This window comes from Triplophysa dalaica, chromosome 18 (assembly GCF_015846415.1).
Source record: "Triplophysa dalaica isolate WHDGS20190420 chromosome 18, ASM1584641v1, whole genome shotgun sequence".
Taxonomy (NCBI): domain Eukaryota; kingdom Metazoa; phylum Chordata; class Actinopteri; order Cypriniformes; family Nemacheilidae; genus Triplophysa; species Triplophysa dalaica.
The window spans coordinates 6,174,566-6,189,068 of NC_079559.1; the positions used below are offsets into that span (position 1 = coordinate 6,174,566).

Sequence of the window (14,503 nt, forward strand, 5' to 3'; positions counted from 1 at the left end):
TACTGGCATCATATTGCCACCTATTTGTAAACGACCAAACTATTTACAAAAGCTCAGTTATCATATCAACAGGTTAAAGGGAAAGTTCACCCAAAAATAAAAATTCTGTCATCTTAATATTTCCCCTGTCATTCAAAACCTGTATGTGACTATTTCTTCTCAGAACACAAAAGAAGATATTCTGAGAAATGTCTGGATTTGTATCCATACAATGGAAGTCAATGGGGCCCGATGTTGTTTGGTTACCAACATTCCTCAAAATATATTTTAAGCATTGATTATGAGCATTATGAGGACAGCTACTGTAACGTTAATTCAAAACGTTAATTCAACAAGACGCGAACACAAAATAAACAATAGATACTTCCCCTCTGTCAATATAACAATGTCTCTGCAAGCATATAGAAAAACCAACACCCTTCACAATTTCCCTCTGTATCAGCGGAAGAACCACAGAAAGAGTAAAGATGTAGAAAATCCCACTGATTACACCTTCCTGTCTGTGTGTAAGAGCTCTGGATTAACTGTGACAGCCATGGACTCTACTGCGGGGCGGTACATCGAACGGGTCCCAGCGTGGATGAATAGGAAACCACTTGCTTTACAATGTCCTTGCCAAAGAGGGTGGAGAGCTGCTGGCTCAATTGCCTGTAATTGATGGGGCTGCTCCAGCACGGACAGAGAGAGAAAAAGAAAGCAAGAAATTCTTGGGACATTCGCACAAATGAATCCAGCCCTCTTTTATTCGGGCGGAGGGGCTCGCGTGTGTCGGAAGCATGTGCAGACCTGTTGTCCTCTGGGCAATTGGGACATCAGAATCACAATAAGGAGTATTCATCTGTCACTATACAACCAATAATTCAGAAAAATAACTAAATTCAGGCTTTTGAGTACACACTAGCCACCTGTGTGATGCCCCCTAGGTCCACGCGTACCTGTGGTCACCATCCAGTATTATCCCACCTTAAATAACTGATCTATTTTCATCAACATTAAGATTATTGTCCTCGCCGACTCGCTTCCTGATACACTGTACGTTAAGGGTAATGTATTTGACCCCCTCAGAGATAAACTGACCCCCAGGAGGTCAAAAGGCAGCCATGAAGCTCATCTCAGCCCAAATTAAACCACTGGCAACAGCTTCTGCTGAAAACATCAAATGGCATTATGTTTGGATCGGAGATCATACATCAATTCTTAATGCTGCGGCAACTTAAAGAAGCGTTTTGAGCACGTAGGGCTTTAGGTTGGAAGCGATGCCTCATTCTTTACAGGTGTGACCTTGAACGTATGGCACAGCTGTTCACAGTTCGGACCATGGCCTTTATTATTACGCTTGGAGAAATCATTTCTATTATTTTAACAATATTAAAATAAATACGATCATTGAGACCAGAGGAGGAAACAGGATTTGAAAATGTCACCAGATGTTTCTGAACTCACCATCAGGATAATAATTCAAATTAAAATCTAGTATAATTTTTGACATTTCTGGTATGATAACAAAGGGGGTAAAAATAAGCTTTACTTGTGGGGCTGTAAGAAGAACACACACCTATATTAAAATTCCAAACAATCCACCTGTGTTTTATTCTCCCCTTGTTCTTAAAGGGACCCATTTTCAAAATTCACTAGTGCCCTCTAGAGATTAATGTGTTGAACTGCACCACCGAGACAAACAATGGTGGATTGACAAAGACTGCCATCTGTCCCGACCTGATGGTGAGCCAACTGGTTCCCCACTTTCAGGATTGCAGTGCTGACAGACATTAAACACGCCAGTTGGTCGCGATAAAACATGAATAAAAATGGGATGAACGGATGGATGGCACTTCCAGTGACCTTTGGCGTTTTATCCGTGTGGGAAAAACATCTCTGCAAACAGGGAACTGAGAGAGAATAAGTGTTGTAAACCTACTGAAACACTGTAAACTTTTGCACAGTTATTTAAAGCGACAGTACCTCTTCGTCCTTTGCATTCACGTCCACTTTTTTGGAGCTGATTGCTTTGCTGACATTTTCTATGTTGTTCTCTCTGCAGTAGTCAAAAATGTTTTTGTCCTCTTCCCTGTGGTCCAACAAACAAAAGAGAAAACATCCTGTGTTTAGAACACCAAGGCTTCATGGAAAATGTATTAAAAACAAGAAAAAATATCCAACATTCTTATTTATAATTTATATTTAACTTAAAGTATTAGTTTTTAATCATTTCTAGCAAAAAATCATACCTGCTCTTTCCACATAAAATAATTGAATGTGAAAAAATTGTAATTCACAAAGTTATCAAATGGCTCCAGAAGACTTGTAATATAATGGACAACATTTATGATGTTATTTTTTGGAAGATTTTTTGAAAGAATTAACAACAAAAATAACAACCAGAGACAATCTGCTCGGCTATAGGCCGTTTCATAGGAGACACATGCGCCTGACCCCAGGATAGCTTCCGGTTTGTGTTAAGCTAGCATCTAATAATATATTTATATTTAATTTATGTTAATATTAATTTGTTGTTCAGTTGGGGTAACAAAACTGTGCATGCTTAGTAATGTATGTTGATGTTGTTAAGATGAAACCGTCAGCATTTACAATGGGGTTTTTTTCTGACCGCCTCCAAATATTTTGGACCCTAAAGGATTTACACCAGCATTTAGCATTGCTCGGTTAGACAGAACTGCCCGAGATGAATGTTAATACCAAGTGTAAACAGGGCCAAAGCTGCTGTGCACAGGTGCAGCATGCTACAAACATCACATTACTGGCAGGCGTCTCATGGTCACCCACCCCTCCACCTCTTTGGCGCATTCTCATGAGCCCAGCGCACACCACAGCAGTTTTAATTATTTTCCTCTCTAATCACCTTGTGGCATTCGGGCCAAGCCAGGCAGGGCAAAGAAAAGCGAGAGATCGGGAGGCAGAGAGAGAAAAGGGTTATGAGGGATGAGGTGCAGTTGGTGGGAGAAATCTCATTAAGAGATTTACCCCTGCTCCTCTTGCCCATGTAGGATGGCAGATTAATTGCATTTGGAACCCTATTGTGTGATCGCCCCTCACTCTCATTACAGGGGCAGGGAAGATGAGACTGGCAGCGGATGGGACCTCTGTGCTTGGGTGGTACAAACGGATTGAGTGGCCAAATTGTGTAGTATGGAATTGTGGCGATATAAAAAACACAGGCTTAAAATATCAACTGTTTATAATTAGTTTTACACGCCATTAGATAGAAGAAGGATATAGCAGGATGATACCATTTATGTAACATTTATAACGTTTCTGCAATTACTGTGAAAAAAGTGATTGCAAGCTATTATATGGCATTTTAGAATAAAATTAAACTACAAAACAACACTCGACAGTGATATGTTGGCACATTTCTTCTTTCATCTATAAAACTACACAATTCAGCTTAGTGACCCCTAACTTCGAACAGCAGTGTGTGTCTAGTAACCCAGACCTCCCAAGCAAGTAAGAATGAGTATGTAAGTGTGTGTGGTCTTTCTGTGACCCAGTATGTCTGTGCCATGTGGGCATCATCCGTCTCCTGGGGCAACTAATCAATAAAACTGCTCATTCGTCACACTGATGCAGGCCTGTGTTCCTAAACCTGAGCGCACGAGCGTGCACGCTTACACCAGATTAATGGCTCGCTGATAAACGATGTGGCATCAGCACTGCCGCTGAGCATGCTGGGAAGGTCACTGGCTACTCTGTCATTCCACATTGCTTGATCAACCATTTCTGACTTTTCAGACCAAACAAAACTGCTAACTGTTTCCCAAAACCGTATCCTTAAAAATATTAACATTAGATTTAGCATCACATGGCACAATGCAACTTATTACGAGATTCCTGGTCTGACAAAATGTTACAAATATTTTAAAAATGACTGAAAATGAACCAGTCCAGCATAATGCACTTTAGGCAGGTTCTATATACACAAAACGCATATCCCCTGTTATTTCACATTCGAGGAAACTCTTAAGCGTGGATAAAATATCAGATGGTTTTACAGTTACATGGCAATAAAGCACTGTGGATGCCATTTAGATTTAATCAAATGGAAACGAGAGGTTTGAATATGCAGGAGGCCTCTCAATCACCAAACCTGCAAATTGGAATGCAGTGAAGCAGTCGCGTGGCGGTCTGATCGGGTCACGCCGAAATGGGCCGCTCGGCGCCGTCAAATGGGAGGAGAGAAAGGGGAACGGGATGTTAATTGCCTCTTTGCTTATTTCTGTCCCCAATGAATGAGTCGTGTCCTCTGGGGGAACGTCATCCTAGGGAATGAACCCCTGTTGCATTGATACTTCCATATATTTCTTTGTTCCATCCATCCATGCACGGAAATATCCATTTTACATTCCTATCATCGACATAATCATAAAAATGTAATTAAACTCCACCGCCTTCTCAGGCCTCCTCACCCTCTATGCATGCATACTAATACTGTTAATTTAAAGGGTAAAGCATCTGAATTCAGTGCTTCGTTGGTCTTGTTAAAGGAAAAAGCATCTGGTATCCTTGTGTTCCATCAACAGGAAAATGGCACCAATAATGCATGAGTGATCACTGCTTTAAATGAAATCAAAGAAAATTATAATAAAAACGTCATATTCATAAGCAGGACGTGTTACCTGATCTTTTCTTCCTGGTATAGAGAGCTGACTGCCGGCCCACCGAATCCACCAGATCGATTCACTCCGCCCCTTCGCTCCTACAAATAAAGAGAGATAAAAGAAAGTCCATCAGAAACCAACAAGAAACAAAAAGGTCACATTCTGCTCAAGTCTAAACAGGGCATATACAGCAGCTGAAAAAAAATTAAGTGACCATACCAAATTTATATTTAATCAGCATTTCTAGATGTATTGTAGCCATTCCAGTCCAGTGTCTTTTGAATTTAAACAAAAACAAAGTCATCCAGTAGCAATGTGAAAGACTGACAACATGACAAGACACATGACAACTGTGATAAAAATCCAGGTTATCACATAAAAAAATACAAAAAATCAGGTGTAAAAAATGTAAGTACAAATATTACTGTTTTATTGATTTAAATTGAATATGAACTTGTTTTCTTTGCAGTAGTTGAGATATAAAAAATACAGAGCATATTTTCTGTTATTTTGACCTGTTTCTCCAGTTTCCATTTTCTCCAAATAAATACAAATGTAAACAATGTTTTTATTTCAAATTTGCCAGAAATATTGCTAGCAAATGATGATTTTACCTAAACACAAACCTATAAATGGTAAATACAGAAATACGGTATTTTAAATGGTTAATTATTTCCACGACTACACATAGAATAATAAACTGTATAAATTTACATATGAAGATATGTCATTAAAATTGATGACTGATTGACAGTTGTATATACATATACATAAATATAACAACAGCGTTGTCCTGAACCACAGCTTCGTGGGGCTAGTTGCTTTAATTTATTACAAAAAATTCCAGACGCACGTCTGAAAAATGAAAAAATATTGTTTGTTTGTTTTAATTTTGGCCAGTAAAAAACGTTGGATCATGCAACAGACATTATATTTATTAACTGTCACATTTTTGCTGTGGTTGATATGTTTTTCAAAGATGAGCAGATAAATGTCACTTTAAACACCCTTTGTTTAAAAATGCTGCCATATGGTTTAATTATTCTCTCTAAAAAAAGGTTACCCATGTCAACTTGTTTTAAAATGTTCCTTTCATTGACATACAACATTTACTTCAGGAGAATTCCCAAACACAATGTTCAAGACATCACAGAAAACGGAGCGGTGTTTTGCTGATTAATAAACAAAACACAGAGCATCTAAACTAAACAACAGCAGCTCCTCTTACACACAGTTTATAATACAATAAGCTGAACAAGAACAGTCTGCCTTCACTTCACCTCAAACATGACAGAAAACTGGCAAGAGGATGCTGAATTTGTCGGTTTGTTACTTCTGACACTATTACATTCACTATCTTCCTTTTCTCATCTTCTGCATATCAGCAAACATAACAGCCTCTGGCAACAGAGAAGGATAGAGAGCACAAAGGATCTTGGGTATTCAAAGACCAATAATATCTCATAGAAGAATAGAACAGCCAGCTCTTTTCTGCAGCAAGTTTAATTTAATGAGTTAAAAAGAAAGCAAATACCACTGCTTTGAGTGGAAATATGCTGAATATGCACTTTTGCTGAAAACAGACAATTCATGCCTATGCGCTTTGGTCCTCCACATCAGGAGCACAACAACAAAAGCTGCAGAGGGTCGAGAACCAGCTATTGTCTCTCTTTCTTTCCTTGCTCTCGCTCTCTCTGCTGTAATGGAGCCGCCTGCCCTCTTTTAACTTACTAACACAATCAGTTCATCCTATGGGTGGAGAAATTGTTTATGTTCTTTGTGTAAGTCTGGATGGCAGTCAGATTGTGTTACCTGCAGCAGTGTCAATGATAAAGAAAGAACACAAAAGCAAGAAGGCGGAGAGAAAAGCTACCGAAAATGAAAGATGGACTAGAAGACATCACAAAGAATTTGAGTCAAACATGAAGCAGATGTGGATCACATGTAAGTGTACGTATTACAATTTCCACTGATTTCCATTAATTCAACCATTATTGCACATTTGTGTAACGGGTGTCAGCTACAGGTCTTTAATGAGAATGAGAAACATTTCTGTAAAAAAACCTTAAAATATTATTTTTGGGGTGAATTCAGGTTTATTGGGACACTTGACATTAGTCTGTTTAACTGCACCATCAGAGACTGCCCTCTGCTGGCCAATTCTTTACACTACAACACCTTAGTTATGTGTCCCAAATTATAGCTATTTACAACCAACAAATTTCATAATTATAGTAGAAGGCTATAATAGTAAATACATAAAATAAATGCTATTTTATATCATATCACCGTTAACAGGTTGCATGCACTCCAACTCTGGCAAAGACAACCAATGTAACATACCAGCAAACAAGTGCATGTTAAAGGAGGATAGCAAAGGATATGCCTTCAAACTACTTATTAACAAAATGCAAAAGTAATAAACCAAAATATTTAGCTGAGAACACAACATTTAAGTCATTATTAAAATCAGACTTTTCCAGGGTTAAAGTTACAGGTCTAGCAAAAAAGTGATCTCTATAAAAATCTCTAAATGTGGTGAAATTGAAAAATTGACCTTATAAAATAACTTACTGTACACATTAGTTATTCGACATCAGGGGCTGATAAGTAAAATGTGAAAAATGAATAAATGCTTAAATTCTACCTTCTGACTGCTGTCTGGATCCAGGACCTGTACACAAGACACATACTCCTGCATAGCCTGCTCTGCACTCATGTCCCCCAGCTGTTTCCATGCTGACCTGTAAACAGGAAGCATTTTAAGGCAGTTTCAGCAAGAAACAGTTCTAATCATCCGAAATGAACATTTGTTTAGTACAAAATGTGAGGGGAAAAAACACAGTGGCAAGTAAATAAACATAGGCAGTGGAAGGTATAAAAAAGAGAAAAATAATACATGCCATAAAAATGACATTACATTATAGGATTCCTAATCTGAAACACTGAAAGTGACGTGTGATTAAAACTACACTATATAAACATTTGTTATGTGCCCTTTTGACACCAGAACTAAATTGCTTGCCATAATATCCAATAACTAATGCAAGTGTCACTAGGACAAATGCCTACTATACTACTTAAAAAGTTCCAGTTTCATGGGTGGTAAATACATTTAAAAATCTTGTTTAAAGAATTCCTACCATTTTCTCTGACCCTCAAAATCGAAGAAACCAGGCTTCGAGGTATTGCACTTTCCAACTTTGGCCTGTCAAACAAAGTATAATAAATAAGTTCAACATTAGCGTAACCGTCCTATGCTTAACTTTTCCAATGTTTAGTGTTTCAAACACTCTTTCAAATCCTTATGGACCTTCAGGGTCAACACCAGACACCAACATCTGACACCGTTAGCATTCAACTAACGTTACCATGACAATCATAATTCATTAATACCAGACACAACTCTCTTCATTAAAGAAATAAAATAAGCACTTAAAGAAGTTAAATATAATCATTTATTGTATTATCACATACAGTAGTATCAACTATCACAATAACTGTAGTTATTATTATTACTGTTTAAACGACCTTTACCTGTTTATACCTGGCGTACAGATATAACAGCTGCTCTCTGCTGGCTGTCTGGACGAGATCTCTGACCCGATCTGCTGCCGCATCAAACTCGTTCTCCAAATCTTCTCCTTCTAATCGCAGCGCCGTATCCGCTGCACCACAATCAAATTTTCCTAATCCAAAATCTGAATCCGAATCGGATCCTCCACCGAGCGGCTCTCCGGTATCGGGCCGTGCTGGATCAGTACCAGAGCCTGTCGCTGAGCCTGGGGATGAAGATGGTGATCGTGACGCCATTGTATGAAATAAAGATGTCTTTTCAAGGATTTCAAAAATGTTGCTTTAATTATGAATAAATACTGATGACAGGGCTGACAAGTGGTAACTAGGGGAATGTTATCCGTAATCCAAAACAGTCGGACTTGTTTTGAGAATCGGTCCGTGAATTGTACGTCACGTTAAACGGCTCGAGTTCCTACTGCGTCCACGAAAAAAGATTCCTGTTTTTAAGTTCCTATCTTGTTTGTAATGGAGTCCTGGTGTCTAAAATACCGTGAAAAGTGATGAATCATATCGATCATCCATTTTTTAACCCTAAATTCCTTTTAGTATGTGTATTTTCTATAGGGCAATATATCATTACCTCAAAGTATTAAATGTCCACTTTTCTAATATATTTAAGCACCTCTCTGGATAAAACGTTCTATAGTTAATTGTATCTATTTATAACTCTTTTATTTGGGAAGATTGTATTCTGCAACAAACCCTGAATGCTATTTTCTCGGTTTTATTTAAAGTAAGCTGCGTAGCAAATATTGTCCACAAGATGGCAAACAGCACACGTCTTTATTGCTCAGGTTGATTCGACTGCATGTATTTGTCTGGTTGAAGAATAACCTGAAGGGTTTTTCTGTTTAGTTCACTATGAGGGCTGTAATCTAAAATTATGTGTGCTAAAATTGAATACAGGCCTGATAAAACACATAAATCAGGCTATGCGCCTCAAACAGAAAGCATATCTGTAGAATGTAAGTAAACAAGCTCGGGCAAATGAGAATGGAGGGACTAGACAGACTGCTAAATGGCCAGTTTAAATTTTGATCACAAATTATATAGTTTGTACGAAGATGATTGCATCAGATTCACAGAAATGTAACCATGAGATAATTTTATTCGGACACGAATAACGTTAGACACGTAAGAGAAGTCTTGATAGCTGTTTTACTAATCCCACGTGACCAGCGCTTTGCCAGATCATGTCAAGCGCAATTATATTTTTTACTCATATTTATATTAATTTGTTTATTCCAAATCACTTCTCAATATTGTAATTTTGGTTAAAATCTGTTTTAATCTAAAGAGATTTCTAGAGACAAAAGAGAAAGCATTTCAGATGGACGGCAACAGTTGCCAAGGTGGGATTGGTCAGTAAGGATTTTAAGGCGGGGCTTAAGGCGACTGGTCAAATGAGCTAGAATTAAACATCATAAAGTAAATATTTAATTGAAAATAATGAAGTAACACTACTGTGAGGGACAAGAGGTGTCAATGTTCACTCTTTTACATTTTCATTTGGTGTGAAATGTTGACACAGCACTTAAAATGTATGTTAACTAAAACCGTTCCTCGTTTGATTTTTACAATAAGAGGAACAGTAAATTACAAGATAGCTCAAGGGGGGAATGGTTTATAATTATTAAAAAGGTAAACGTTTTCACAGCTTTGAAAACTATATTTAATTTTGCACTTAAAATAAAAAGGTTCAAAAGCATTGTTGTTGTTAAATGTATTTTCATTTATACTCTTTTGTTTATATTAAGATACTCTCAAAAAGTTATTTCCACTTTCGTTAAACGCTGTGCTGTGACGCACATGCGTCTTTCACCGAGCCCACGCGCTGATGGCGGACAGAAGCTTCTACTTCACTACAGCACGAGCGCTCGAGAGAGAAAGTCACTCCCAGAGACGCCACCGGCGGACTGGGACTATCAAAGCGCTGTCATAAATAAGTGACCTGTTTTGGGAAAGAGGAGGTTACTTTTAGTTCCTTTATGTTGCACGGTTTACTTTGAAAGGTGTGATATGTTGTATCGGGCAATCGTGGGCTGCGATAGACCGGACAGGATTTAGAAAGAGCGCAACTATAAACGCATGAGGCTCCGTAACTTAGTGACTGAAATAACAAAAGCTCCCAAGAAGACGCTTCCCGACCACAGGACTTTATTATAGGCCGGTTTTGGATATTTGCTCCGCCAGCATGAAGTTTGCGGAGCACCTGTCCGCCCATATTACTCCGGAATGGAGGAAACAATATATCCAATATGAGGTAAGAGACTGAGATTTATTTATGAATTTACAGTGCTGTGTGCAGTTCATAGTTGTGTGGTAGAGATTGTGAAGCTAATCAGATTGAGATAAACTATTATAAAAAACCCAGCTGATTGTTTACATATTGACAATATCAAAATTCATAATGCGTTTGTGTTGTGTACTGTACATTATGATTTGCAGATTAAATAAATATGATTTGCAATAATGCGATGCCTTTAAATTGCAGTATTTATGTTGAATGATTCATTTGGAGATACATTGTCCGCAACACAGTTTTTAAAATCAAACTTTAAGTTAAAACAACAAGGTTATCTCATTATAAGAAATTATTATGTAGGCTATATATTGCTGTATTGAGTCACAGTCACCATGAAGACATCATTATTTCTTTGTCTCTTTATCTGCTCCAAAATTAGTAAGTTTGGTAGGTTTACATCCAGAAGTATTATTTTAAAAATCTTTGTTTTATTAGTTTTTTTCTAGAGAACAGATTAAATTGATTTAATCTTGTCTTGTTTATAGTGCTTCTCGCGTGATTTCTTGTCAATCTCACTGTTATCAGTGAATCTGGATCACCTCCAAACACCTGCCTGCACATTTGGGAGAACATCACATAAAATTGATTATTACTGAATTGTGAGTTATTTTAAGTAAACCCGCCTATCCTCCTATTCAGTTTTTTTCTACGTTTTGGAAACGAGCCAGAAAAGACATTAAAAGGTTTTACGAGATTCGTTTGCTCGCCCACTTTATGTCTGCGGCATTTAATTTGCTGACTGTCGGGGCTTCAGCAGAGATCGTTTTTTCTTACCTACTTTTTATAATGAAATTTTAGGCCATCAGTTGTTGCAACATAATATATTATGTAACCCAGAGTTATGTACAATTATATATTTTGTACATTCTTTAAAAAAAAAAATGTCATGTGTGCATAATTCCCATTATATAAGTGAATATCAATAAGTGTAACTTGAGCAGAATTAAGTCAACAAAAATATGATCTCAAAATTGTGTAATACATAGCAGAAGTCCAAGGTTTCCAACCATCATTTGTGTTATGAATTATGAACAAAGAAAATGGCTCTGGACGTGGGAGATTCATGGTTTTAGACACGTCAATATAATTTACCCCACTATCATCTTCTGCATATATGTATATCTGTATAATGTAATTTCATTTATAAATGTTCTTATTTAAGTTTAGTCCAAACATTTTAAAATAAGAAACGTTTCATAATATTATTATAATTAAATAATAAAACATTTACATTATCTTATTTTCACAGCATTTTTATTATTTTTTGTGTTTACATCTAAATAAGGTTCGGACAATTTTTGGGCTGTCATTGGACTGTTAGATGATCATTTTAAGGGATGATTATCATGTCGTGTTGGTTTATTTATTGTTCTTTTATCCTGTGAAATTATTGATTCCAGTGCAGCCAATATATCAATATTCTTAGTTGTGTGACGGTGAATGGTCAAGGCTTCAACATTCATCTTGGTGCAGTGAAAATCCTTTGTCTTCTTGAGGACTGAATCCGTAAACAGGCGCAAAATCCACTGCGAGAATTGCACACAAAATAAATATCTGTAATTGTCAGTTGATAAAAATAACTTTTTTCAACTTAATTCTTCTGTGATTATTTAAGTGGTTAAGAATTTTTCTTTCCAAGTTTACCTCTGGTGTTTTAAAATAATGCTATCTATAGCCTATATATTTAATCCCTTTGTTTGCTCATTGTTCAAGCTCAATATGCTTTCTCAGATTTGACACATTATACGGTCTATTGTCCTTCATTGCATAAACCACGTTGCATGTGAGAGTGGGCCGTAGTGAAATTCAGGCTTAACTGTCCGAGAAAAGGACAAAAGACTGAAATGGAAAAATGTTCAATTGATAATGATCAACATGCCATGTCTGGGAACTATGCGTAGAATTGCTTGAAATGTCTTCCACCTTCGTACCTCTTGCCTGACACAGATAGATGATTAGCAATATCCTTTCCAACACTGCTGAATCTTATCAATAAACTGTCTAGCTCTATTCTTTGCATACAGTGATAGATTATGGAGAAGTGGGAGTCTCGGATTAGATTTACCTGTGGCTAGATAATAGCAAACATCTCAGTTTTTCAACTACATTCAATATGGTCAGATCAATTGCTACTCTGTCGTGCAGAAGATAACTTAAAGAAAAGCATAGCTTATTAATAATTGGTCATTGAAGTCCCTCTGCGAGCAGTTAAACCATGATCGCTCGACAGACTCGGCCTCTGCTCATCTATTGCTTAACGGTTTGTGGCCGACCGTGAATCAGAACATCGATGGTGTGGTGGCCCACAGGCTCTATGCTATAAAATGAGTCCATAAACAGTCTTCACAAGTTTATCAGGTCCATTTCTTAAAAACTTAAATGAATTGTGGTCTTGACTGGTTTACGTTTGATCTGTGGAATATCTCAGAACAATAATGACCTCGAAAAGATTGTGATATATCGATCTTTACCGTGATTTACATGCTACAGAGGCGGATGAAATCTTAATCTCCCAGTTAATAAATTGACGAATTGATTGAGTGATGAGTTAATGAGGTGTCCCACATCTTGCCCTGCGTTTTAAATAACTTTAGCTTGTTTTATGTGCCGTTCAGAATGACTAAGAGGAGGGAAACAGGAAGACCGTGTCAGAATGATTCAGTGTTTAGGTAGCCAACATTTGAATGAGGTAGATGAATGTGGAAGAGATGTAAAGCTGTGGGATGATGAACAGATTTCTTTGTGTCGTATCTGCTCTAATCATTTCTGTGGGCTTAATCTCACTGTCAGTAGTGTGATCACAATATATTAATATAACTGCTACGATGTGGTTGCTAGGTATAGTTTCCTTGGCAGACATCACTAAAATGCAGACTATGGCATCTTAGTCTGACTTTAAAGGGATAGGTCCTTCATTATTTACTTACCCTCATGGTATTCAAATTCTGTATGACTTATTTCGTCTGCAGTACACAGGAGAATATATTTTGAAGAATGCTGGTAACCAAAAAAGACTGACCCCATTGACCACAAAACAACATTTCTCAATGTATCTCCTGTTTAGTTTAACAGAATAGAGAGTCACACAGATTTTAGACAGCGTGGGGTGAATAAATGATTACAGAATTTTTATTTTGGGGTTAACTACCCCTTCTATATTGTTGTGGTTGTTTTTGCATATATAGAATATGCAACTTGTCTTTACCATGCATACATTTCTTTAAAGCAGCAAGTCTGCTGGGACGTATGGATCATCTTGGCACACTCTAGACCTGCTGTTCTTTCACACATGCAATGACACACACACGCAGTGACACACACACGCACGCATGTACACAAAAACACACGGGGACTGACTTTCCCTCTCCCACAGGGATGACATCTGCTGCCAGACTCACTGGACATGCAGATCTTTTCAAATCTCACTGTAGCTCAGACCTGCACATATTTTTGGAGGTACAGCAGATTTAGAGTGCACAAGTATCCTGGTTACAGTTAGCAGTTGTATATCTGGAATTCTCTTGAGAGAACATCTAGCCTTTGTGTCATCATCATTGCCATGGTAATGCCGCCATCTCCACAATTCTCTTGTTTCATTGGATTGGCCAGGATTTGACCTTGAGCGTAAAACTGAATTGTGCTATATGTATAGTGAAAAATGCTCTTTAAAATCTTAAAAATCCTTTCACTAGATTCAAATATGGCAGCACGTCTCAAGAAACTCGAGAACCCATGCGATTTAATGTTTCAATTGTGCATGCTGATCTTTTATTTAATAGTTTTATTATATACTTTAGACTATAAAAGCACAGATGCACAGACTAATGATTAAATACTAAAATTCAATACCGATAGGAGATTATTCAGAGTAATATAAGCTCTTAAAATAACATTTCTTAACTTTCTGAATGTTATAGATTCATATAATGACAATTAATATTTAACATCAAACTGGTGATGTTTCTTAACATTTTCTATATACAGAGCACACATTTAATGCATT

The 14,503-nt window shown here is 37.3% G+C and overlaps 2 protein-coding genes across 2 annotated transcripts in view; one reads left to right on the forward strand and one right to left on the reverse strand.

The window, feature by feature from the left end:
* The window catches only part of acbd6 (acyl-CoA binding domain containing 6), a 29,196-nt gene extending 20,606 nt beyond the window's left edge, over window positions 1-8,590 (reverse strand). The window contains exons 1-5 of the mRNA XM_056773417.1: window positions 8,154-8,590; window positions 7,760-7,824; window positions 7,264-7,360; window positions 4,635-4,714; window positions 1,963-2,068 (exon numbers count right to left, since the gene is read on the reverse strand). Of these exons, the coding sequence (XP_056629395.1) occupies window positions 1,963-2,068; window positions 4,635-4,714; window positions 7,264-7,360; window positions 7,760-7,824; window positions 8,154-8,429 (624 nt within the window). The 5' untranslated portion in view covers window positions 8,430-8,590. The remainder of the gene's footprint in view (window positions 1-1,962; window positions 2,069-4,634; window positions 4,715-7,263; window positions 7,361-7,759; window positions 7,825-8,153) is intronic.
* A 1,443-nt stretch (window positions 8,591-10,033) lies between these two features.
* Window positions 10,034-14,503, forward strand: part of xpr1a (xenotropic and polytropic retrovirus receptor 1a) — a 48,604-nt gene continuing 44,134 nt past the window's right edge. The window contains exon 1 of the mRNA XM_056729819.1: window positions 10,034-10,458. Within this exon, the coding sequence (XP_056585797.1) occupies window positions 10,390-10,458 (69 nt within the window). The 5' untranslated portion in view covers window positions 10,034-10,389. The remainder of the gene's footprint in view (window positions 10,459-14,503) is intronic.